The 25,639-nt window shown below is 46.2% G+C and overlaps 2 protein-coding genes across 2 annotated transcripts; one reads left to right on the top strand and one right to left on the bottom strand.

Annotated features, from left to right (window-relative positions):
- Positions 1-1,750: 1,750 nt before the first annotated feature.
- On the bottom strand, positions 1,751-17,528 carry LOC121620258 (disintegrin and metalloproteinase domain-containing protein 11-like). The gene is given in 27 exon segments (XM_041956240.1): positions 1,751-2,014; positions 2,199-2,216; positions 3,400-3,490; positions 4,261-4,372; positions 5,436-5,604; positions 5,703-5,822; positions 5,907-6,012; positions 6,113-6,176; positions 6,258-6,308; positions 6,396-6,476; positions 6,971-7,063; positions 7,211-7,282; positions 7,556-7,655; positions 8,244-8,295; positions 8,770-8,860; positions 9,019-9,103; positions 9,199-9,365; positions 9,565-9,636; positions 10,443-10,624; positions 11,040-11,100; positions 11,232-11,295; positions 11,451-11,533; positions 13,171-13,237; positions 13,645-13,721; positions 16,250-16,440; positions 17,131-17,265; positions 17,268-17,528. Coding segments are annotated over 27 exon segments (2,481 nt in total). The 5' UTR covers positions 17,329-17,528; the 3' UTR covers positions 1,751-1,998.
- A 3,214-nt stretch (positions 17,529-20,742) lies between these two features.
- si:dkey-208k4.2 (uncharacterized protein LOC570186 homolog) lies at positions 20,743-23,508 on the top strand. The gene is made up of 9 exons (XM_041956241.1): positions 20,743-20,877; positions 21,025-21,125; positions 21,199-21,295; positions 21,439-21,527; positions 21,770-21,843; positions 22,072-22,152; positions 22,235-22,464; positions 22,755-22,808; positions 23,072-23,508. Exons 1-9 carry the CDS (start codon positions 20,743-20,745, stop codon positions 23,333-23,335), a joined length of 1,125 nt encoding a protein of 374 aa, XP_041812175.1. The 3' UTR covers positions 23,336-23,508.
- Positions 23,509-25,639: the final 2,131 nt, after the last annotated feature.

The raw sequence follows: 25,639 nt of genomic DNA, 5'->3' as shown, positions 1-25,639 counted from the left end.
ATCCATTTCATCTACAAGCCTCAGTTCATTCCTTTCGTTTTGTCTGAATTCAAAAAGATAGTGTCTAAAAATATTGGATAAGATGCATCTTATTTTCTCTTTTTTTCCCCCCAAACTTCAGAATCAAACAGATTGTACTTGATGCCAACTCTGTACATATTGTAATAACAACAATAGTGCATCTGCCATAGTGCAAAGCTCAAATGTACCAAACTGACCTCATACAGGCATACAGTTTCAGACAAGCTGCCTCCTGGACCCAAGACTAGATCTCTTTAATCTCATTTACAGCAGGGGATCGTTACAGAGCCTCTGGGCTGAGGCGTCCGCCTGGGGCTCAGGGGCTATCAACAAATGTACAAAAGATTCATGACAATTCAGTGACAGCTGGAATGATGAGAGAGATGCGAGACAGCCGGCTCGGCTGCTACGCCACATTTAAAAATGCTGGGACGGCGGAGACCACGGGGGAGATTGGCGGGTCATGTCAGGAGACTGACAGCTGTAGGTTCGCTGAAACAGGTACGACTCGTTATTTTAACATAGCTTTTAAATAAATCTTCATACAGTGCATTTAACATTCAGTATATCTTGCACATATTTACAAATAGGTGTGCATACAGTTGGCTAGTGCTCATTTTTCTGTAGATACATGACATAAAAACTGTTGAATTCTTTATTAATGTGCTGCCTTTATGGTACCATGGCTGCAGCGCACAACAGTTTGTAGAAAGATGATATTCTAGAGGTAAAAACCTGCCTATCTACCTGTGATAGGAGGAGTGTTAAAGTGTACGCGGACACAACTGCCCCTAACACTAATGTAAACACCATACATTCATCCTTCCTTTGAAAAGCTCAAACATTCACTCGTGAGCAGACACGCGCATTAAACGTCCTACACGTACAAACTTTGGGCCTGAACGTAGCACACGCACACAGACGGATATTGTGGAATGTATGTCGGTCAGTCTGTGGTTGAAAACACTAAGTTACGGTCTCTGCTGCCTCAAAGTTCAGTGGTTTAAAGTGATCCCAAAACCATTACACCTAGCTTCCCTTTTTGTACCTGAAAATGTGTGTGTGCGTGTGTTGGGGTGCGAGTTGGGGCATGGGAGGGGGGGCACGTACGATGCCTCAAGATAAAAGAACAAATAACAATGAACATAAAGTCAGTTATTAGTCTGGGCTCTGGCTAATGCTTGACTGGTTTTTGAGCCATCTGATCATTAGTCCTTCCTCAGTCTCTCTTTGGAAAACATGCTAACAACAGTCCAGCGTACGGTTTCTTTTTACTGATATCCAAGTGCCAAACTTTGTAGATTAAAAACACGTAATTGTACGCTCGGAGATGCACCTAATCAAGGCCTGGCCTTAGAGCAACTGCCTCGGGTCCTTCTTCTTTTAGAAAAAAGGACAATATTCATCTCCTTTTCCGTTATTTCAGTCAATTAAATGGCCCGTCTGTGTGCTAGTCCAACATTTAGCTGTGGGCTAAGTTAGTTTTCTGTGCAGGCAGGCAGGCATTGGAAAGACGTGTCTCTTATTAAATTGGTCCACCGTTGATATGTTCTTCATCAGACTGTCCAAGATGGTAGTAGAGGAGGTACACAGACCGAAGCACATTCTTGGAGCCACCGGACTGGAGGAAGACCCTGGTGTCTCCCACGGGGAGAGCCACCTGCTCGCTCTAGGCGTGGCGCGGACACAACGCTCAGCGGCCTGCTGGCAGCAGCCACACGGGTATGACTTGGCTGGTATGGTGAGAGGAGCTCCACAGGCCCAGAGGAGGACGGAGCCAGGCAGGAGGACAGACGAACGGGGCAGACGGGAGTACGCAGGGAACGAGAATCGGAAGAGGTCTGGAGAGCTTTTGGGACAGGAGTGGAAGACTTTTTTTCTTTTTTTGTTCCCCTCTTCTCCGATGTGGAAACGACACAGTGCGAGGAGGAAGACGGGAGTAGACAGGACACAGAGACAGAAAGACAGACAGGCATCTTATCCTCCACCAGATCTGAAAGAGAAGTGAAAACAGAGATTTTTAGCAGAGACAAAGCAAAGGATGAAGCGTTCAAGCAAAAGGAGCGGTGGGATGGATGGTGTGAATGGTCTCTGTGGATGAACTGCTGAGGGAATCAGCGATGAGACGCTTCTCCACCAACAACATGTCACATGATCGTGGTCCTGCAAGGTTATACCTTCCTCTCCGAATGTTCCTGCATCCCGTGAGCACAGATCGGGAGAAAAGACAAAACGTCAAGACGAATCAATGACAGCAGAAAAATGACAAACTAATGACTGACAAGCTTTTTTTTATGTTATGAAGCTTAGAGTAGAACTTGCATGAAATTTAAAGGGCAATTAAGCAAAACATGACTGCACGAGATCATCCATTAACAATTAGTTAAAATCTAGCATAAAGAGGCTTTAATGTGACATGTGGACATAAAATCATTCTTTCATGTTCATGTTCATGTTGGTTGAGATTTAACCACAACGCTGTCAGACTTTAGAACAAAAACATGAATCAAACAATGAGTCATTCAATCCATTATTCATCCACAAGTCCTATCCAAAATCCTTCTTGCCAGATTAGAGTGATGACATCACATGCAGCAGGTCTACAGTAGTCCTGGCACCGGCCCTCTCAGCCCCACAGAGTCTGACAAGGCGCTGCACCAGAACTTATAACACCCACCCTCTAAGCCAGAGCTCTGAGAAAACATCCCGCTTACAGCTCATGCACGCATGCACATACACTTACCTCTGGCCCTAAAAGGACTGACTACATGCTAGAGGCTATTAAAATGTTGCTTTTAAACTAACGGGACTTTTCATTTTCAGTCACTCATGAGGCTGCGAGTAAAGTAGGAGTGCAGTCCTTTCAGGTCAGGGCATAAGAGGTGAACAATAGCAAGCATGCACAGGTGGAACGGTGCAGAAGAAGCACTTCAGCGAGGGCGTTTGGGGTGTTGGCGTTCGCCAACAGGATAATGCAGGCTAATAGAGCACCAAAGGTAAAAGCATCTTTAAAAAAATCTGCTGTTTCATAAACGCCTAACAAATCTAGTGGACTTGAGAGAAGTGCTGCAGAGGTTCCTGGCAGATAAACATCTCAGTCCTGGCCTGTCGTTACAGTAAAAGGCTTGTAGAAGAGGGAGGGGGTGGAAAGGTGCAGGATGGAGCTCAAGGTTGATTCACAGTTCAATCAGAGAAGAACTGGTAGTAGTTTGAGTGGTAAGTAGTTTGAGTATTAGCGCTGTCGAGCTCAGACCCGACATCCCAGTTCCCCCCCCTAAGTTGCAAACGGCATCTGTTTCAGAGGGGTGAGAGTGGCAGGGCCGGGGGTTCCTTTAGGTAGAAGCAGACAGGTACACAAAGGCATGCCAGAACTCTTACTTAAATCCCCATCCTGTTCCCCCTAGGACTATAGCTGCCAGGAGAATAGCACCTGCGATGGACCCTATTATGATATTGGTGCCACTGGGACCTGCGCAGAGGAAGGAGGAGGGAGGGAGGGTGCGGAGGAGGAGGAAGGGGAGGAGGAGGGGGCAGAAACAAAACAACACCACTAAAAAACACACGTCAGAGGACAGCATCAACACCGTACATCAACGACATCAACTAGAGAGAGAGAGAGAGAGAGAGGCAGATGATACCTGCAGACAGAGAGAGAGAGAGATGGAGGGAGGAAACCAGCACGTGGGGTGGAGGTGGGAGAACGGGCGGGTGAGCGAGGGAGGTCAAGGAGACAACAGTTACAAAAGAAAAAAAAGAAAACAAAGGAGAGAGAGTTTTATTACTTTGTTCTCATTCCCCCTCTCCTGCTCTTTCAGCTGGACACCCTCTTGCTCAGCTTTTTTGGCCCTATGAGAGCAGCTGCTCTATTGCTCTGTGTCATTGGCAGACTGCAAGAAAGTAAGGGAGACACTTGAAGATGACAGTGCCTGCAAGACATACAGTACCACACACACACACACTCACATACTGTACATGCACATATGCTCTAAGTGTATCTCAACACACACCCACACTCACCCAACACTGAAACCAAGACTCAGCAGAAGGAAAACAGTGTGCGGTCTAAATATTGATGCTCTCACAATGATCAGGTGAGCTACTCTTCGTGTTTGAGGGAGAGATATTGTGCTCGGCTTCGGTACACAGAGAAGCTACAGCGACGATGGGCAGAGACTATGAGGGGGGTGTGAGAGGCAGACAGGAAAGAGAGAGATGGGCGGGTTGAGGGGAGCTATGGACCTTTCTTCTCCGGGCCCGTCGGGACCGTCGGCTCGGGGATGGGATCAAAGACACTGCAGTCCTTCCCTGTGTAGTCCCTGTCACAGATACACTTCACCTCATTACTGCAGGTCTACAAGAGAGAAAGATGAAAATCAAGTGTAACAGCTGCTAAATGAAAGAGACGAGCAGAGACAGAAAAACTGCTGCGTGGACAGAAAGCGAGGATTTGGTGATTTGCAGGTCAAAAGGCGTGTATGAATCCAGGTCAAAGCCTTTCAGTGGCAGTATTTCAACACGCTGTTTCAACCTGTTTCACTTGTTTAAATACATGTTGGATTATAGTTACTAAAATGCTGTTAATACACACTGTGGCCACTTTATTAGGTACGCCTAATGCATGCAATCTGCTATATAGTCCACTTTTATGATGCCTATATGACACCAGGTTTCCTTAATAATGTCACAGAGATGTGACATTATTCAAATTATATGTTTTAGCATTAAGGACATAGTGTTTCTAATATTCTGTCCCGTCAGGAATAAACAAACATGATTAAAAACAAGTTGGGACGCTGCGTAAAACATAAATAAAACTGAATGCAATCATTTGCAAACAGAACGTGTTTCTGAGCTCAGGTATCAATCTATCCAATCATGTGTTCACAAAGTGGTGAACCTCACTCCTTCCTTGTTTGCGAACATCTGAGCCTTTCCAGGATGCCCCTTTCATACCTCATCATGATACTATCACCTGTTACCAATCAACCTGATTACCTGTGGAATGTTCCAAACAGGTGTTTTTGGAGCATACCACAACTTTCCCAGTCTTTTGTTGCTCCTGTCCGAACTTGCTTGAAACATGTGACTGCATCAAATCGAGAATAAGTAGATATTTACAAAAAACAATATTGTCTTTGCACTGTTTTTAACTGAGTAAATGTCAGAAAGTCTTATTTATATTTTACACAGCATCCAAACTTTTGGAATTGGGTCTGTAAATGGGACTAAGAGAAAATATAATATAATATATAATATAATGTAGTTGTATTACTTCAAACTGTAGAGGTGTTTCTAATAAGTTACAGAATGTGTCTGAAAAACATTCACTTTAAAATGTCTAGATGTCTTTTCACCTGCACTAAATTCACCAAATCACTGTTTGCTGGGAAGATGTGAGGTCAGGATATTTTTACCCCGTGGTCGGAACAGATTCGTCCAAAGTTGGATCCGGAACAGGAGCTGAGGTTGAACGCGGCCACTGGGAGGCAGCGTCGCTCCAAACACATCATGTTGGGACCACAGGGAGTGCCGTCCTCCACGTAGCCCAGGTCTGAGCCGTCCTCCAGCAGAGCATGGCCGCCTCTGAGTGAAGCATCATGTCAGACAGGTGAAGAGACGTGTGAGATTCTAATTTCCAACTCTGTTGGTTGTAGCAGATAAGATGGATGTGACTCACTCACCTGCAGTCCAGGTACTTGTTCTGGTGGTAGAGGGTGAAGCTGGTCACCTCGCCCTGCAGGTCTCCGAACTTTGGCTTCATCGTCACGTTGGCACAGAAGAGGAAGCCGCATAAAACATCCCTGAACAGGAAAAAAGAGAAAAAGTATGGCCCAGAGGTGTAACTTATGCTTTGGCTGCACAGACATACGTCACTTAAGACTCACGGCTTGTTGCACTGCAGCCAGCCCTGGCCTTCAGGACCTGGACCACAGTTGCCTTTCTCTGTCCCCTCAGCATTCAGCTTCTCATAACAAAACCTGTCCGCTGAATCTGGAAGCGCAAACAAAGACACAAATTGTCTGTCGTGAGGAGAATGAAGCTACAAAGCCAAGCACAGGTATGTGTGTACATGCATGTGTTCTATACTTACTATAACCCCAGAGTCCCCTGCACTGTCCATCACGAGTCCTGCATCGTCCACCATAACAGCGGCCCTGAAAACAGGAGACAAGAATAATTAAGTGTATATCTGAGTGAGCTGCAGACGAGAAAACATGCCAAAAACCAGCCCTCACCTGACTGTTGTCACACATGTAGCCATCCAGCTTGTGGACGTTATGAGGGCACTGCAAAAGAAGGAAAGTACATCACGTTCTGCATACTCTCGCTGATTTTGCAGCATTTTTTCCAGTGTTTCATACAGTCGTCTCTACCTGGCTGGAGTCTCCGGTGCAGGTCTCTGGGATATCGCAGTCGTTCACAGCGTCTCGACATACCACGCCCCTCCGCTCGTACTAGGCCACAGCATGAAAAGGCATCAAGTAAATGCTGGATAAGTCATATTAGTAATCATATTTGCAATGCATGTGAGTGCACCACACAGGCTCTCTGAAAGGTCACCCACTGTGGATTCACTTTAACTGTTCTTAAGTAGTTTTTCTGACCTAGATTTAGGTAAGTAGTATACCAGAGCAAACACCATGAATCCCTTGACACTAAGACTAAGGCTGTGGAAGTTTAAATCTCAATGCACGCCAGCTTGAGGAGCAAAACTAAGAAGCTGGATGCCTCATGTGTCTCTTTGTTGCATGCAAGCAAAAAATTATACTATTTCCAGTTATTTCCCTAGTTTGCAGCCCTAATTGTTTATGAGAAACCCCAGCAGATGTACATGTTTTAGCTCAGTATTCTTACATTGTTTAATCACCTTTTTGTCTCATATAAAGTAGATTATATATAGATTTTGTTCACTTTTTTTGACTCATTGTTATAAAGTAGCTGGACTCACCTTGCAGCTACTGCAGCACAGTCCATTACTGCACATGGCATCATGGGTAAGGGTGCATTTTTTGCAGCAGGCTCCTCCACTACGAGCACACTCCTGCAGCCACGGACATGAAAACAAACCTTCAGCTCTGTTCCAGCAAACAACACACCCTCCGATGCTCACAAAGCGACAGGAGGTGCAACCCATCTGCAGAAGGTTAAAGAGCCGGGTTTCATGCATGAGGTCCAAGTGGATACTCACCACCTGGGATCCACAATCACACTCTTCCCCCGGCTCCACAAAGCCATTCCCACACTCTGGAGGGTCCAACAGCTGAGAGAGACAGAGAGGGATATATATGAGCATATATATATACATATAAAGTGGGAGACAGATGGATGAGAGATGAAATTTGCCAGAAATACAGGAGATTGTTGGCTGGAAGTGCAGAGATATGAAGAAAGGGGCATCACTTAAAGGAAGGAAACAAAAATATTCGATGGTCCTTTGAGGAAACATGTGCTCCAAAGGAAATTAGACCTTAAGAATAATGAATAAGCCTATAATGATTCTCACACACATCCTACATGACCACATGGCCCTCACCTTGTTGGGCTTGTTGAAGAGGCAGCTCCCGCCACCCTGGAGCAAGAACTGGATGTACTCATCGACACTGCAGCGAGAAAACTTTCTGGGCAGATAGTATCTGTATTCACACACACACACACACACACACACACACACACACACACACACACACACACAAAGACCGAGGTGAGGACATGAGGAAAAAATAAAAAAAAACAGCACAATGCTTTTCTGCCAGTAAGGGATGCCAGATCCACTGTGGGTGTCTGTGCCACTTCGCAATCTGACAGAAATGTTACCATCTGTAGTAAGATATTACTCAAATGAATAATTGAAATCTGTATTGTTCCATCTGGCGACGCGAGCCAAAACCTAATCACTCATACTGTATAGTAAATATTTTTAATTCGATTTTTAATTCCCACACAGCGGTCGACAAGCTGATGCCCGATGTTTTAACAAATTTGCTTCAAGCATCAAGTACAAGCTGGCTCGGCTCACTGAGGACTGAGTAAAAGTCGATGCATCCCTCTGTTACAGGTGTTTAATTGTCTAATTGAGTGAAATGAAGGGAAGGAATCGCAGCTTGGAGGGAGCGCGGCGGGGAAACAGTCCTGCTGTCTGCTGGTAAATCGCGGCAGTTTACGATGCAGTTTACGGGTGCGTTGTGTTGTTCGCATCGGCGTGCTGTGGTGTGGCTCTTTACCCCGTATCTTCCATGATGCAGCCCAGCCAGGCATCTGGGCACCTGCAGTCTCCTGCAAAGAAGAAGAGCAGAGATGAAGAGAGGAAAATAATGCTGTGATGCTTCAAGTGCGGCAGCAAGCAGCGTCGACAAAGAAGACTCTCTACAGGCCTGACACCGTGACAGAGGTCTGGGAGCCTATAGTGTGTGCACTGAGCTTGTCCTGGCATTGAGGAATGGACCTGATGGCTCTAATCCATTAATCACTGAGCCCATTGTTCAGTGGCTTCAATGCTCTAACCACCACCCCCTCCTCCATGGGCGCAGGTGACTAATCACCTAATGGACAAGTCTAATTAAGAAGCACTGCTGGACAGGGATACCTACACCTAGCGCTCTCTCTATAACACCCCCCTGCCCGGCCATCAATCCAATCGCTCACTGACGTCCTCTGCCTCGATCTTTTCCACACTCGTCTTCCTTTTTATTCAGTCCATCCCTTGTTTTATAGCCTCTCTATCATCCCCCATGCAGCTTCCACCTTTACCTGCAGAGTTGCGTGCGTTGTTCCACCTCATGCCGATGTTCTGGCCGAGACTCTGGCACAACGTGATGGCCATCGCACCGACGTTCCCATACTGGAACGAATACATAGAGGATCCGAACAGGAGAGCGTTACTGTGAGATGCACACTGATAAAATCCTGCAGGTAATTTAGGTCGCCAGGTGGTGCTTAAAACCAGGAGAGCAGCGAGCCTGGCTCTGTCCTAAAGCCACAAAAACAAATTTTCCTCACCTCGTTGATCCCTCCTCCCCTCGTTAGAGAGCACACTCCTCCTGTGTAGGCCGTCCCACTGCGGCTACTGTGAAATGTTCGCCCTCTGAAGAGCACAGGAAAGATGGCGTCATTTAAAGTAAAACCCCAACTGGCGTCCAAACATCACATAAGCCTCGACTTGACTACGAGTCCCCTTACGAGAAAAGATGGACGACGTCGCTCTGCTCTTTGATGTTGTCCTTCCTGTATTTCATGAAGTTCTGCAGCGTTATCAATGGATCTTCCATGACTGGCATCATATTTTTAGAGGTCCAGGTCTCCATGGCAACCAGCACGATCCTCGTGTTCAGCTGTTCTTTGTAGATCTGGGGACCGAAAACGCCCATCAGTCCACTGCATTGTTGCCGTGACACCTGTGCTGTGAACACTCTGTGAATGGAGAACTGTGTGCTATCTGCGATAAATCATAAACACACACACACACACACACACTTCTCGGCAGGTGGTGTGTGTATGCAGAGTTTAGGAGGAGGAGGATTATAATCCCACAAACAAAGCTCTTACCGCATCTGCCATGTTGACCACTGCTTTGGCAAAGTTCTTGGTTTGGCTGCTAGAGCGACGCAGCTGTACAAACTGTGGAGACACAGATGGTGTAAGAGATGGATTACAGTCTCACACACACGCACACACACACACACACACACACACACACAGTACTTCTGTACATGTAAGGATCTCTGGTAACCCTGGTAACCAACAGTGATGTCACGAGGTCCTGGAGTACACCTGTGCATCACTGCAGCAAGGTGAGAGGTTCAACCGCTGGAGGTCAGCAAACACAAGATGAGCTACTCGTTAATTTATCGGAGCTTTAATAAAGGGAAAATGCTGATTTAAACATTTTAAGCATTCATTCATTCATGCAGATCATGGTTGACCGTTACCTGTTTGAAACGACATTCAGGTGAGTGCTGATGTTGTCTTTTGAAACAGATATGTTTAGTCTGGTTAATTGTTCAGAGGATATTTGAGCGCACGATGCTAATTTATTATTCGTAACCATTTTCTAGCTTTTGCTTCACCTCCAGCTATATTTTGTCTGGACTCCTGTCAGACACTTTCCAGTCAGCGTCTCTACATTTATACCTCTGAGGGCAGTTTTCACACTATAATGATGAAATTGGCAGCCTGCCTGTGTGGCCTCTGTCAGCTTTGCAGTCGCAGAATAATTGAGGCTATTACGTTTGTTTGGTTGTTTTTGTTTTGGTGGCTGCAAGTATTTAGTGCAGCATTCAATGGCAGTATGGTGAAATGTGACCTTTATTTTCATGTGCTGACATTTGCCAGACCAGCAAACATCATCTGTGAACCAGACAAATTTCTCTGGACCAGCAGCGTTCACATAATTAGCAGCCAAATGTACGGTACCTTGAACTCACCATTTCGTTGTCGTTGACCACCATCAACTCAATATATTTGGTCTCAGTCTGGACAGAGGGCTTGCGAACGAACCTCTTGGATCTCCTCAGCCCCGCAGACGCCTGCTGCTCCCGCATTTGGTCCGGTCTGTCGTCATCACCTTCACCTCCTCTGCTTTCCCACCTGCTGTCCTCTGTACAGTCTGGACACAGAGACAAGCAGAGCTGCAGGCAGTTAGAGCAGCATGACTTCTAGTGAAAGGTGCAGTCAAACAGTCTCTATTTCAGTCAAACTTAATGGCTCCTAATCAAGAAAGCTCTGCCGGTAATTATCGCCCCATCTGAATTAACTAAAAATTACATCCCATTCAATTATCACATTGTTTTGTCCTCTAACACTGGTGTGAAGTTTTTCTAGTGTTGGAGTTTTATTGGACAGTCACATTGGCAGTATCCACAGAATATCAAAAAAACAGTTATTGAAATTAATGAAACAGTCCTATTGAGTCTTATTTATCTAACTGGAGGCTGAATAGAGGATAAGAAGAAAAGACATAAATGTGTTATTCTGATGGGATATGAGTGTTAATAGTTTATGCTTTAAATGTACTGATGTACCTGGACATTCAGGGGACAGTCTGATGTCAGGCATCCTGCGGATCAAGTGAGCACCACCATCCTACAACAGAATGACATGAGAAAACATTAGCACCTAAAAGCAACCAAATCAGCATCCAGACACGATGTCATTCACAATCATTGGTGCCAAAAACATTCAGTAATCATTGCTATAATTCACTGACTATTTACCTGATTGCTCGCGTTGTGAACGGGCTCAATCCCGTAAGAGAAGAAGCCGTCGGAGAACATGCCGCTGAGAGCCGACCACAAGAGGAAGTCAGGCGGAAAAGGTCAGAAAATAACAATTGAGCGGTTATTTTGTGTGCAGACATTTTAAGCGCGGCCTGATCTGCATGCACAGATCACTTGTGTGCGATTTTGTGAATAAAGGTTGACTGTCAGGCTCACCACAGGCCGCGGCAGGTGGAGAGAGCTGCCCAGGACTCTGGTATACCTCTTAACCTTCCCTGGTAGTAGCAGTGCTCCCCTCCCTGTGGACACAATGCACCACGGTTTCATCATACGACCTCTGCTGACACACTTTGGGCTTCTATACTTCGCTGGGTGTGGTGGAAGGTCACCTCTGAGGAAAAACCTCTCGCAGCCTCTGCATGCACGTCTACCCTCTCCAACCCTCTTCCCACTATTACGTTTACGGCACAGTTTGTGACCTACTTGTGTCCTCCACCCTGCTATGCTTCACTGACAATAGAGGTGGAGGTAGACCCTCGACAAGGATCTCTTGAATAAATCACACTCATGTTGCCCACACAGCTAGATGTGAGAATTTAGCATTGAACAGTGGGCGGGCTGTGACTGAAAACCACGAGATGAGAGTAAAAAAAGGAATTGTGCTCTGCTCTGTCGTGCTCTTATGACAACCTTGACTTCCACAGGCTTTCGCCTCCAGCTGACACTCCCTCAAAAGTGGCTTCGCGAGGTCACAGCAGCGGAGATGAAAGGTGAGAAAAATGACAAACACTGGTTCACCTGGATCGAATTGAGCTCAGCAGGTCGGCGAGCGCACTGAATGGAAATGAAAGCGCTCTGACGACAGAGATCGGTCTGGTGACGCACTGCCCTGAATGCATCGCACCTGCGGTGTCCGGCAGCAGCATCGGAGGCATCACGTGAGGCCTCCGTCCAGCTGAGCGACAATCTGGCCTGACTACAGGCCTCCATCCCCGGCCCTGCGGGCCTCCTCTCCCTCCCACCACTCTGCGAACAAACCGATTGTCTATGAGCACACAAACACCAAAATCACTCCTCCCCAACGCCACAGCTCGTCCTGCCTTTGTATTCGCCGGCATTTTACTGCTCGTATTCCATCCTCCTCGCTCGCCGGCTCCACTCTTCCCTCCCTCTCTGTCTTCTTTCATTCTCTTGGCTGCCAAGAACTTAATGACACCGCTGAGCTAACTCGTTGCTATGGAAACAGGCTCGTGATTGGTCGGGAGGACTGAGGGAGAGTTTGGAATGATTGTGGGTGGGGATGTGGAGTGCTGGTTCGGCGGGTGGGTGGCTGATGGTTGGGGGGGGGGTTTAAGGCTTTCATCCATTTTCCTGTTATCTCTTAATTCTTTCTCTGCTCTCGTGGTTTGACACCGCAGGCATCCGCTGGCTTTTTTCTTGACCGTTCCAGTAAGGCCACGGCTGAGAGGCATGCATGAACCCACGTATGTAGAGCACAGTAACATGTGCAATCCTAATAGCTGCACGGCAGCCTATTTTTGAAGCCCGCAATGCACGTTCCATAAATAGATAAAACTGGAGGCTGAGATCAAACTTCAACAAAACATCACAATCACATAAGAAAAATCTGCCTTAAAAGAAACAAACAAAAAGATTGAGTCAGATCTGCATTAGATGAAAACAACACACAGGAATCGTGTTATATAATGAGTCCTCGGCCATGTGAGGCTGACAAACTTTAAATTGTTCTAAGACTCAACTGGCAGCAGCACCAGTGCCAAATGTGACAAAGTCTCAGTTTCTACAGCCAAACAACCAAATGCTGCTCTGCCGCTCTGGTCATCTCATTAATATGCCGCCTCCTGAATGCCAAAAGACAAGTTCACTCACTAAAATCCCGTCAGTACTCATCCCCACCCCGCGAGAACAGGCTCACCACAGACTGTGAGGGTCTGCCATCCTGGTTAAAGTGCCGTTCCACATACTCTGAAGATAGGAGGTGACTGCAAAGAGAGGAGAGAAACCGTGAATATCTCGGACAGCATTACCTCTGTCGCCGTTTAAGCAAAATTGTTGTCATCAGGGATATTTTTCCACCTCTTGCTGGTCCCTAAAATACATTTCACAAAGAATAAGTGACCATTGTGGTGGTTTCACTTGTGGTGTTAATAAAATCAGTGGAGGCTCATAAAAATGCAGCAGTGTGTGTCTGTGTGTGTGTGTGTCACATTGGCATTCCCCATCTTGTTGTGGAACATAATAGAGGCGGTAAGTGCATTTGCTGAAGTGCGGGGAAATGCTAATGAGAACAGCTGCAGTAAATTAAGAGCACCTACTGATACAAGCATGTGCAAAAAAAAAAAGAAAAGAAAAAAAGGCAGATCTGATGATCCTGGACTGTTATACTAACTGGTTTAGCTCCAGGTCCAGAGTGAAGGTCTGTCCAAAGGCTTCCACTTGAAAACAGCTCTGGGCCAAGTGGACGGGCTGGAAACAACAACAACGACACAGAGACAGATTTGATGGCTGATAAATTGAAGTGTAACAAAACAATTGTGGTTGAGTGTGTCGCTCTGTAAAAGCCACAGAGTGAAACAGTCCCATGAATAATTCAACGGAATCAATACTGCGAGCGCTCTGAAAGCATCGCGGCAGCTGAAATATTATGATTGATAAAGTCTCCATTGATCGACGTCGGCTGCCGGCTTTCAGGCGGGCATGACCGCGGAGAGCTATGGCTGTTTAAGAGCTAAGCTGGGATTTTGTGATAGAGATGGATGGAGAGGGGCTTGACAAAAGGCGAGGAAGAGGAGGAGGAGAAAACTTTAGTGGCAGCGGCTGCACGCAGCGGTGCAGTGCCGATGTCCCTAATGAACAGCGACTGGAGGTGAGGAGACAGCAGGGCCAGGAGACAGAGAGAGAGAGAGGGACATTTACTGCAGACTAAACAGTGCGTCTCCTCAGCAGCTCCGACTGTGCCAGCGTGGCTTTGATCTCAGTCTGGAGAAACCAGGCTGCAGTGAATCACTGGGCTTTTACAATAACATGCATCACTATTCAGGCATCATTCCCTCCAGCGAGTACGGGCAGCAGATTTCCTACTACTGTCTTGGAGAGGCTTGTGTCCGTCGGTGCTCCGTCTGCGCAACGACGCTGTTGCACCGCTTCGCTTCGGTTGCATTTGTGTTCGGATCACTTTGGGTGACTGTTCTTCAGGTGGACCAGGCAAACCAGACTCAATCTCACCACGAGGTCCTTTTAGTAGCTGCTCCGGAGCTTTCGATCGCATCACATCGTCCATCTCCTCTCTGATGGAGTCGCCTTGCAGCAGACCTTTTAGAGCTATAGTGATGCCAAAACGTGTGCTGACTTCTTGATATTAAACAACAAACTTCTAGTTTTATGCATGAAATGGTTTCACGCTTTTATCCTTAAAGTTTTTTCTCATGACCTGAGAAATTGAGGCAATTAAATAACCAATAAAATCAAAATTATGGTGCAGCACATCAACACCAGCCTTAAATTTTAAAATAACTGTAATCCAACCAAATCGCCAGAATAGATGTAGGCACTGTGTGTTTCTGCAAATCATGGATATGTGTAGTGTTTTTAAGCACAAACCTTGAAAACATTGCTCTTATAATTTGTCTTTCAGTGTCAATTTGTCACAAAGAATGATCACGACAGATGAAACGGCACAACCGAAGCAGTGAGGCAAAAATGCTGCCTCACCTGTTCTCAGTGCAGCCTGATGTGACAGAACAGAAAGCAAAAGCTCAGCTCATCTCCTGCTGCTTCTAAATTTATGACGACCCGCATTCCTGCATCTTAAATATTTTAAAAACTAAACACAGCAGGGCTTAATAAGTGCAGCAGCTGAAACAGGGACTTCTGAAGCCACCGTCATCGCTTGCGTCTTGTGAATGTGTGTTACAATAACTGTTGTTTTTTTATTCATACGGTATCATTGTTGGTTAAGACAGTTTGTCCACCGGGGGCAACGACATTCATCTTAGCTGTTCTTCAAACTAGGACTAGGTCTTCAAACATGTGACTCCGCGTGTGTGTGAGGAGCCTAATGGACCCTCTCATAACAGTTATATGAATTACATCAAATCAGCATGACGGGGGGAGGGGGTGCGTGTGCTCAAGCCTCTTGGACCATGCAGCACTTCTCACACAGGCCTGTTTCATAATTAATGGGGACACACTTCAACACACCATTGAATAATGAAGAAGTCGGGGGGTGCTCAGCACGGCAGCCGGATGATCGGACACGACGACTGAATGTTTCAGGAGGGGGGCTACGCTTTGTCATGTGGAGAGGGCCACTACAAGCACGCACGCAAACATTTGAATGGCTTTTTGGTGAACGTACTCCAATTCTTGCGCGGGATACAAAGCAGGTGAGAAGGTTTTAGTCTCAGAACTTGTTGCCAGATGTTACGGCTCAAGTTCAGGCAGGAATAAAACAACAGCTCGTCTGTCTTGGTTTCATCCAGCTGATGTTATTTCACCCTGGACACTCGAAGGGATTTTCAGTGGCTAACTGGGTCAAAATCTCGAGGAGCGGCGACTGCTGCAAAGATACCACCCTGCACTGTCATTCCCCTGCAGCAGGAGCCACATGAGCAGCAGAGCTGAGCGCTGCACTGTTACAGGAGAAAAGACGAGGTTCCCATCAGTGTGTGGAGTTGCTGTCACACCCATACAGTATATGCCCCCGCAGACCACCACCAGTACTGAATCTTCTTTGGTAAGGATGCACGCTGAGCACTAGACTTAACATGGGTCTCCTGAAGCCAAAAATTTCATATCTGATTTTGGTCCAGAAAAAAAAATCTACCTGTAATATCTGATTTAAAAAGCCATTCTCATGCAATGTGTAATTGGGAGACTCCTGAAGGGTTCCTTGCCCCCTTATTTAAGAGCACTGAGTTGAGAACAGAGTGATCCAATGTGAAGATAAACACAATTGGGGAAATGAGAGTGAAGTTGGTGAAGCTACAACTCACCGAGGTGTCCCCGGTGCTGTTCTTCACCCTGGTATCCAGGTGGTCATGAGCCATTTCCTCCTCCGACTTGATCTGCTGCACCAGCCGCTTCGGATAGGTGACCTTAGTGGCAGCGTCCCCGCTGTCCGGCTGCCCTGCCGGGGTAAACCAGTCCCACATGCCTCCATCCTGCACCGGGCTCCTGTCCGCACCTGCATGCAGCACAACAGGGACATTCACCAGGGGCTCGCTGGGTGTGCAGGAGGCTGCCTAAACTGCACCTGGCAGCGGTGTAGTAAGCAAAGCAAATGAGAGTGATGTATTTTTAATGAGTCACGCTGTGTGAGCATCAGTGTTGTTTTCTGTGAGCTGATGGTTCAGTGACCTAATTTATCACACTGACCAGTCAATCACGTTTTATCAGTTCATGCACATTCGTAGAAATTAAGTGGGCACAATCAGGCTTTGGTGGAATAATGGATGTATTAATATAGAACAGCTGAGGCTCTATAGTGGACTGACGCCCATGCTGACATATATTCAGGGACTATATATCTTAAAATCTCAGCAATTATCTATCAAGCTGAAAAACACATTGCCAAGATGATTGACACGCTCTATAATGATGCTTTGAGATGTTTCTTGGATCAAACACGTTGCAAAGAGGCGATGGGGCAGCGACGGAAATGTGTTGATGCAGCAAATCTACCGCAGCGGAGAGTGATCTCAGGCCGGCGGGCTGGTTGGCACCGAGACCCCGTTTCAACACAATCACAGCCTGTACTGAGAAAAGTGCTGGTGCAAGGGGAAAAAATCGTGGATGCAAAGGAAAAGAAAAAAAGGTGCTCTTCATCCAAACACCCCCCCACTCCGCCTCCCTCTCTCTCCTCTCCCTCTCTTACCTGAGACTGCAAGCCTCTCGCCCACTGCAGCAAAGACCGTGAAGCACCACACCGCCAGCATGATCTTCACATATTCCCCCGGATTACAGCATCGAGAGGCGCAAAATGTGACGAACCCGGCCGACGGAGGGGAGGGAGAAGACCAAAAACCGCACCGCAGAAATGATGGCGAAGCTCGAAAGGGAATCTGCTAAACATCTGATGATGCGCGTCCTCTCATCTCTCCCCCCTCTATCTCTCTCTCTCTCTCTCTCGCCCTCTCAGCTCCGGCCAGCGCCGCCGTTGAGAATTTGGATTTGCATTGCCAATCAGAATGATGAAAAATGAATCATTATCTATAGGCCAGTGGCGCAGATGATCGATACAGGCCGTGAGATTGATCAGTGAGGAAATAATGAGGAGCGGAGCAGTTCGCACGGCGAGTGCACAGCTCCGCAAGGCTGCGCGGGCGCGTACGGGTGTCCGGATGAGGCTGTATGTGTGCGTATATGCGAATCTGCGGTATGCGGAAACGAAGGGATGGGAAAGCGAGGAGAAATGCATTGGGTCTGCGGCGAGGAGGACACGTGGGACCGTGGTACCCTCCCTCATCCCGAGCAGGCTCCCCCTCCCGTTGCCATGCAGCTCTGTGTGCAGGGAGAGGATGCGACAGGTCGGCTGCTGAGGCGCACGGCCGGAGAAAAGCCATGAAGCGGATCAGGGTTCAGCACTTTATTCGTGTTCTCAGTGTAGAGGCATGCGCGGCGGTGGAAAAGGTCTGCAGAGGATGAAGACGCATCCCAGCTGAACGCAAAAACATCCTGACAAATACATCCGAGGCCTTATCACGGTTATCACGGAAACAGATACTGTTTCTGTGGTAACCAACTCAGTTTAGGATGTTTCTGTCTTTCATATTTTGCAGCAGGACTCTAACTTTGCTTTTACGCTTGCAGAAGAGTCCAAGTCCATCCTCTCCACTACGTTTAGTGGGATAAAACAGGCTAAAAGCTGGGACTGCTGCAGGACTAACATCATTTTTTTATATAATTCTGATCATTTGATATCTGAGAGGGACAATTCCTAACCAGTACTGATCATATTAAACCATATTTGCATTTCTAAAAACCTGAGCGATGATTGAAGAGAGGCTGATTTCACCCTTTTTACACATTCACATTTTACACATTTCTATTTCTACACACTGAGGGCAACAGTGTGACAATGGAAGCTTTTAAGGATCCAGTAGCTGTTTGACGTGTCCTCTCCATGAGTGAATTCAGGAAGGAGAAAGAGTTGAGTTTTTGGATGAAACCTGAAGCGTTTCTTCTGGCATCTTCAATTGAAACAAGCATCACACAGAAATCAGTTACAGCATATTAGATAAAGAAAACCAGATACATGCTGCACTTCAATAAAATGAAAAATATTGGTATAGACCAGTCAGTCATTATAAAAATAGTGCAAATATCCCTAAACGAACATTACAAAATGGTAAAATACCCCATATAACCATACTAGTGTGCAGATCTACACTGGCACATTTCGTAATATTGGAGTGATTTATTTAAACATGACAGGCATGATGTATGAATTTAATTCTAAAGGACTGTGTGCCAGCATACGATCAATCGGCTTCCTATTGGGAACCATAAATACAGATCAATCAGCGCTGAACCTGGAGAGCTGCAGCGCTCATGTGCTGCTCTGTGACCTGCTGCTTAGCATCGCCGCTGCAGTCAGGTTTTCCAGCAGCCATCCTGCCAACACTCCCCGCTAATGGAGGCACATTGTGCACTGACAGCCCCCTCTGAATATTTCATCTCCTCCTTTTGAGACTAACAAGGAGCAAGAGATAGTTGGGGGAGAGGTGGAGGGGAGGGCAGCAGCAGCGGCAGGAGGAGGAGGAGGAGGAGTGAAGCATCAAGGGCCAAATATGTGCTCGCCCTGTTCTTCCTCCACAAAAATAGGAAAGCTGACATCAAAACAGGCATCGGTTCAGTACTGACTGGCCTTTCTGCTGTTTATCTGCATTGAAGCACCATCAACATCTCCACTGTCGGCGGTTTTCTCTTGATAAACATACAGTAGAATGGCTGATCACCACACAGGGCTGATGCTAGCTGACTGCTGTGAGGAGTCAGAGCTGCAGACATTATGCCGGCTTCACTCATCTATTAGTGGTCTGAGGAATTTTAGCAGACCCCGTCGAGGGCTATGAATGGCTACTTTCATCCACTAACTTTCTCCATTTACAGCAGTCTGGCTGTTTCAAACAGCCGTTCCTCAAACAAAACCTCTGATCAGAGAGGTTTGACATCTGCACCATCTGTGACTAAGCATCCTTCCATTTCCCTACTTAACCCTACATTTAACATTAAACACATCTAAGAGAGGATAAACAATGGGATTTAACAAACTAGTACCAGAAGTTTTAATAATAGATATATCGACTTTGGTGACGCCACTGCACTCAACACAACAAAACTAAATTACTGGGTGTTAAATTAGATGACTTACTGTCTTGGACCACGTTGACTACACTGTCTCCAAGATGGGAAAGAGCGTTCTGTTTTCACAGACAGAGATGTTCTGTTACGATTGATGTTGTTAGATCACTCGTTCTGTCACACCTGCAGTGCTGCCAGTTCTTCGGGTCAAGCACAGCTGATAATAATAATAATAAAAACCCTTTAGATTGTACAGAACAGAGCTGCTAGATTAGTTCTTCGTTGTTCATGTGGCCTGCAGAAACATCTGCTAACTGTGGGGGCCAAATTTAAAGCAAGTCTTTTGTTATTCATGCAGGTTTGGAATAACACCATGCACTTCTTCAGTGATACACTGGTTTTTGTCATGGATGTAGGACACAACAGGTGAGTTCAGGTCACCTGGAAGTATCCAGTCATTTATCAAGATTCAAGATTTTATAGCTGTTTTGACACCTTTTGTTTGACACTGTTCACGCTGTATTTTTGGTCTAATTGATTCAGTGCAATTTTTTGTTGATGTGTCAGTAAGGACCCCAGGAACACCAGGGATCCCTCTGTGGAAGCTAATGGGGTTCCTGTAAAGAATAAAGAATAACAGCACCCTCTACTGTGCGGATGGCGGTATCACACTTACAGCTCCAAAAAGATGTGACATCAAATCAACCAGAGTGATCTGAATCTGAAGTGTGCTGATCACTTTTGAAAATTGACCTCTCACTGTGCAGTTTTCAAGCCAGCTATAATCTTACTTTTCTTAGGAATGGAGAATATATCGCGCTCCTCTCTGCTGTTTTAAGTGTGATAGGCTATAGAGGCCTGTCACGAGTGGACAATCATATTCTGTGGATGAGTTTTATTATTTAATTTAAGTTGGAAGTCATGTAACACCTGTCTGGCTTTGGTACATGTGTTGACTTGCCCGCGTGTCTGCACACAGCTGAGCTAAGCGGGCAATTAGGTTAATTAATTTCAGCTTTACTTCTCGAAGACGCTGAATGGACGGACGCTGCGGGCGCAGCCTGACTCACCGCCTGCTGACCCGACGCTGCCAATTAACCAATTAAGATCTTTCAAGAGGCTATAAGACAGGCTGACAAAAGCGGCCGCCTTTCCATTCAATATTTTCGTCGGGAAAGTGAAAATGAACGGCGTGCGCAGCGGGAAACCTGGCGGCGCTCCGCCGCAGAAGCTGTTCACCTGCGCCCACGCGAACTGTGGGGCGACTTTCAGCAGACAGTGGAGGCTGAAAGAGCATGCGTCAGTGCACACCGGAGCGGTAAGAGCGTGCAGTCAGGAAGTTGGTTATTTACAAGGCTGCTGCACACATGTTCATATTCTTAAATGTGAGAGACCGTTATGTGAACTACTTTAAAGGTGCAGATAAAAGACATGAAGGTGTAAAACTGTTACCAAATGTCCGCAGCGCCCGTGTCAGTGCACAGTTGCTGGCTGTGGTCGTCGTTTCTCCAGGAAATCCCACCTGAGCCGCCACCTGCTGCAGCACGGCGGGGTGAAGCAGTTCAAGTGAGTCTCCGGTCTCGTTTTGCGCCATCGCTCCTCTCAGCCGCGACCTCGTTTTAACTTCGCTTCTCTGCAGGTGCAAGCTCGCGGGCTGCACGCAGACTTTCTACAACGCGGCCAAACTGAAGAGGCATGTGCAGTGCGCCCACGGCGACAAGGGCAAGTATTTCAAGGTGTGTGTTAACGTGCAACTCTGTCCACGAGATGGCGCCAGAGCAACACATTGCAACAAACTGCATCCTCTGAAAGTCACTGCTCCTGTTGTTAAATGACCACTTTTCGATACTTTCGTGTCTTGCATGTTTTCTCTCCTCAGTGCGACCATCCAAACTGCGTCATGACCTTCAAAAAACGCAGAGTGTTTAAACTGCACTTAAAGGAGCACGGCGTGACGGTCAAGTTCAAGTATGTCTGTGAAATGTTGTGTAGAAACACTCTGGAGCTTGTTCTGTGAGTGAATGAAGTGCCTGAGATCAGATCCAGATGAGTCGTTGGATTATGCCCTTGCCATTTTGAACTGATCAGATCTTTGAAGCCTGGAGTACGGGCTCTTGCAGGGGACAAATGAGTGGTTACAGCCTGAGTGGGTGTGGCCCCTGTGATTTTATTTTTGCCTCTGCCTGTCCCCGGTGGGGTACTTACTGTAGGTGTACGAGGGACGGATGTGCTGCCACGTTTGACTCCCACGTCGCCCGCAAAGCCCATGAGAAGAAGCACGCAGGTTGGTCTATTTCAGTCTTAGTAGGAGTCCTTTCATCTTCCATCCCTGTAAATTCCTTAATTAAAAAGTGGAGCGTGGCTGCATATGCATGTAACCTTTTCTTGCATCTAAGCAAAGTGTTTCAGGACAAATAACATGCATCTCTCTCATCAAAGGGGCCCAGAAGGATCCAACTGGTGGTGATCCTTTCTATTTCTCATACTCACTGGCCTTGTTTGGTTCTTGCAGGTTATCGCTGCCCTCATGCCAACTGCCAGGTGCTTGAAAACACGTGGGGGAAACTTCAGAAGCACATGGCCAAACATGCAGGTAAATGTTGCAGTGGTCGTACAAAATTGCTGAAATCTGTCCCATGTTCCACTTAACACTTAAAAAATAAAATGTGTTGTAGCCACATTCACGTGCCAAGTGTGCAAGAAGGTGTTCAAGAAGGCGGACGCTCTGCGGAGGCACAAACGGACCCACGCTTCCCATAAGCCCGTGCTGGTTTGTCCCAAAGATGACTGCCTGGCCTACTTCTCTACAACCTTTAACCTGCAGCACCACATCCGCAAGGTGCACCTCGAGCTCCTGAAATACAGCTGCTCCTTCCCCGACTGCCCACGCAAGTTTGCTATGAGGGTGAGCAACAAGTCTGCAGGTCCTTGTGAGGAGATCAAATTTTTTTTTCTTTGCATTCAAAGATTTGTGGAACTGTAAATCCCTTGTGTGACTTTGGTCATGTCAAATTAGCAGCATTAATACTCCAATTGAGAATGTTTCAAGCAAATACCCAGCAATGGCTGCCAAATTCAACCTTAAAGTAATTCTGATCATTGAGTGTTAACATGAGTGACATGATTTCTGCACATTTTACTGCCATTTTCTTGTACAAAGTTTCAAATTATGACATTTTCGCTTTCTCTTCTCAGGAGAGTATGACCAGACACCTTCTTCATCATGACCCAAGTGTCACTGCTCTGAAGGTAATTCTGATGTCCGTATCCCACGATGCAGATGTGGACTAAAGCCACCACATGGCAATGAGCTAAAGCTATCTGTCTGGGGGGGGATTTCTCTTTAAACCCGTTGAAAGTAGACTCCTTTGTGTTTCTAGCAAACCGAAGGGAACATTCAGCTTGAGGTTGTTGGGTTTAAAGGATGAAATTCTACTTTAAGTGCTTCCAAATGCTAGGTGGCTACACAGCCAGTATAAAACATCTCTAAGTCGTTTTTCTGACACCAACAGAAACGGCGACGGCCAAAGAAGTCCTGGCAGAAGCGTTTGGACAGACACAATCTGCCCCTTGTGGAGGAAAACCTGCGTCGCCTCTTCGCCCTGCGCATGCGCATCTCCCGACGCACCAAAGTGGAGACCAACCTCTCGGCCCTCTTCAATGAACGCAAGATCCCTCATTACGTCGACCCGGAAGTCAACCTGCGCAATCTGTTTGGTATCAAAAAGCCTCATCCTTTGGAGGAGAAGCCTGTGGTGGCACCATTAAAAGGTTAAGTCGGTCCAGACCAGCTCTGCGTTGTGACTGTTAAGTTTGAACTTCCTGAAATCTGCGCAGCCTTTTTAAGTTTGCTTTTCTTTAATTTTTGAGAAATTAGAAAATGGGGTCTCCTTTAGTTGAGCTTTTCTAAATGTAGCTGACATACATTAAAATCTTATTTGAATGGCGCTTCGACACGCTGATTAGGATGTCAAGAGTTGTTGCGAGATTCTAGTTCTTGAAGACAAAAGGTCTTCATTGTGAAACGCTTATGTTGTAAAATGACACTTGTTGACCCAATAAAATGAGTTTCATTTTGATCAAAGTGGGATATATTTCAATGCTGTTTCACCTACCATTTGAGTGTTTAGCTGAACACGGGTGGAGGTCTGCGTACGGTAGCAGCAGCAGCTGGAGGCTCATCTCCAGAACGAAGAATTGTTTGTTCAGTCTCATTTAACGGCAGCGGACGTAGCATCTCATTGTTGGCGCGCTCTCAACAGCTGTTCTCCTCCAGCATCTAGCTTCTGTGCCTGCTTTGGCTTCACGTTGTTGGTTGACATTTGCTGAACATGCTGGAGCTCATTAAATATGAACAAAAGGACTGCACATGAGTAACGGCTGAGTCACAGAAAGCATGTCACTTTGGGGGGTGGATGAGACTTGGATGAGTATCAGCTGTCAAATCTCTTCAGCTGAGGTTGAGCTGCTGCAGTTTAGATTTCAGCCTCATGTTTACACCAAAGGGAGTGATGATGCAAGTGTTGAGCAAATTTGACTCCAACAGGCTTTCCAGCATTTAGATATTTCTCCAATCATTTGGTGTGTGTAATGGTGGGTTTCTGATGAAGATGCCATGACAGCAGGATCTCTGTTCATATTGACTCGTAATGAAATACTGGACATGAACTACAACCTCATTCATAAAAGAAATAAAACATGTGACAGGACAGAGGTGCTGCAGCTTCTACACAGCTGGAAGAAAAGCAAAACAGGAGTTACCACCAGTTTAATTTACTGAAGCTTCAAGTGTTTATCTGTTTAAACAAGTGTCAAGAGCTGACGTCTAAATATCTACAGGTAGAGACAGACCTATTATTGCAGGCAGCAAAATATAGGCATGCGCTTAAAGGATTGCTGAAGGTTAGAAACATCTCTTCTGTTTATTGGACACCCACTGAGAGGTGAAGGGGTCAAAAGAAGCTCAGAGGGTATAGATGTGCATGAGGAAGGGCTTTGAACAACATTGTACATAAGCTTTGACTCCTTGCTAAACAGGTATCACCTATATTCTGTATTTATATTAAACAAGATTGCAATAAAAATGATTTTCTCCAAGTTCAAAATGATTTACATAAATGTCAAACCTCATTTGTTTAGTGCAGCAAATCATCACACTGGACAAGCTGGAGGCAGATGTTTGAGTTTCTGCATAAAAAACAAGCAGTTCCAAGTCATTTCCTGTTTATTGGCTAATTGATTAATTGACCAGTAAATAGACTAGATTTTTCACATTTGCTGCCATATAAATCAGGTTTTTAGAAATATATTAATGGAAGCCTATCTGATATTAAATAACTTATTGTGTTACAAACAGGTTTTTGTTTCAAGAGTTCTGTTTAATGGCTAGTTTTTGTGATTTTTTTTTTTGTCCCCCAGCTCCAGTGGAGCAAGGCAGAGTACATTTCAATTCTTCAGCCAAGCTCTGTAGCAGCTTGTCAGCTTGACTTCGGACAGCATCTTCGCTGCTGTGTTTTTCTTCGCCCCGCCGAAGGTCATCCTCTCGGCTCTGCAGCCTCGGGCTTCTTTCCTCCCTTCACTAGCTGCTGCTCTGCCTCTTCAGGTCCCATACGTTGACCTATCCTGCAGCAGCTGACCTGCGAGCTCTGTCAAACTCCAGAAACACATGCCTCAGCAGCTGACAGTGTCTGGTACATCCATCATTATCTTCTGTAAATTTTCAGTTAACAAGCACAGATAAAAGCATCAGTCACACTCTTAAGATTGTGATACTGCTTTGGATGTAAAGCAAGCCTTTCAAAGTCAGCATGTCTCCGCTGAACAGCACTGTGAAAGGATGGTCTTGTTTCTATGGCGATGCAACACAGTAAATAAGGTTTTCTTAAATCTTTGTTGTGCTCTGAGTGTTTTCAGTGGGCTTTTTAGAACAAATGTGTTTGCAGGTGTTCAGCCGTCGTGGAAAGCCCTTGAGTGATTAGATGTTCCTTGTTGACTGCAGAGTTGCTAATTGTTTTCCACTGGTGCCACAAAGGCCCATAAGAGAGCGCCGACGCTGCCTGGCGTCATAGGAGCCGAGTGCT

This window comes from Chelmon rostratus, chromosome 17 (genome assembly GCF_017976325.1).
Source record: "Chelmon rostratus isolate fCheRos1 chromosome 17, fCheRos1.pri, whole genome shotgun sequence".
Taxonomy (NCBI): Eukaryota; Metazoa; Chordata; class Actinopteri; order Chaetodontiformes; family Chaetodontidae; genus Chelmon; species Chelmon rostratus.
The sequence above is the reverse complement of the archived record's forward strand: the minus strand, read 5'-3'. Positions and strand labels throughout refer to the sequence as shown.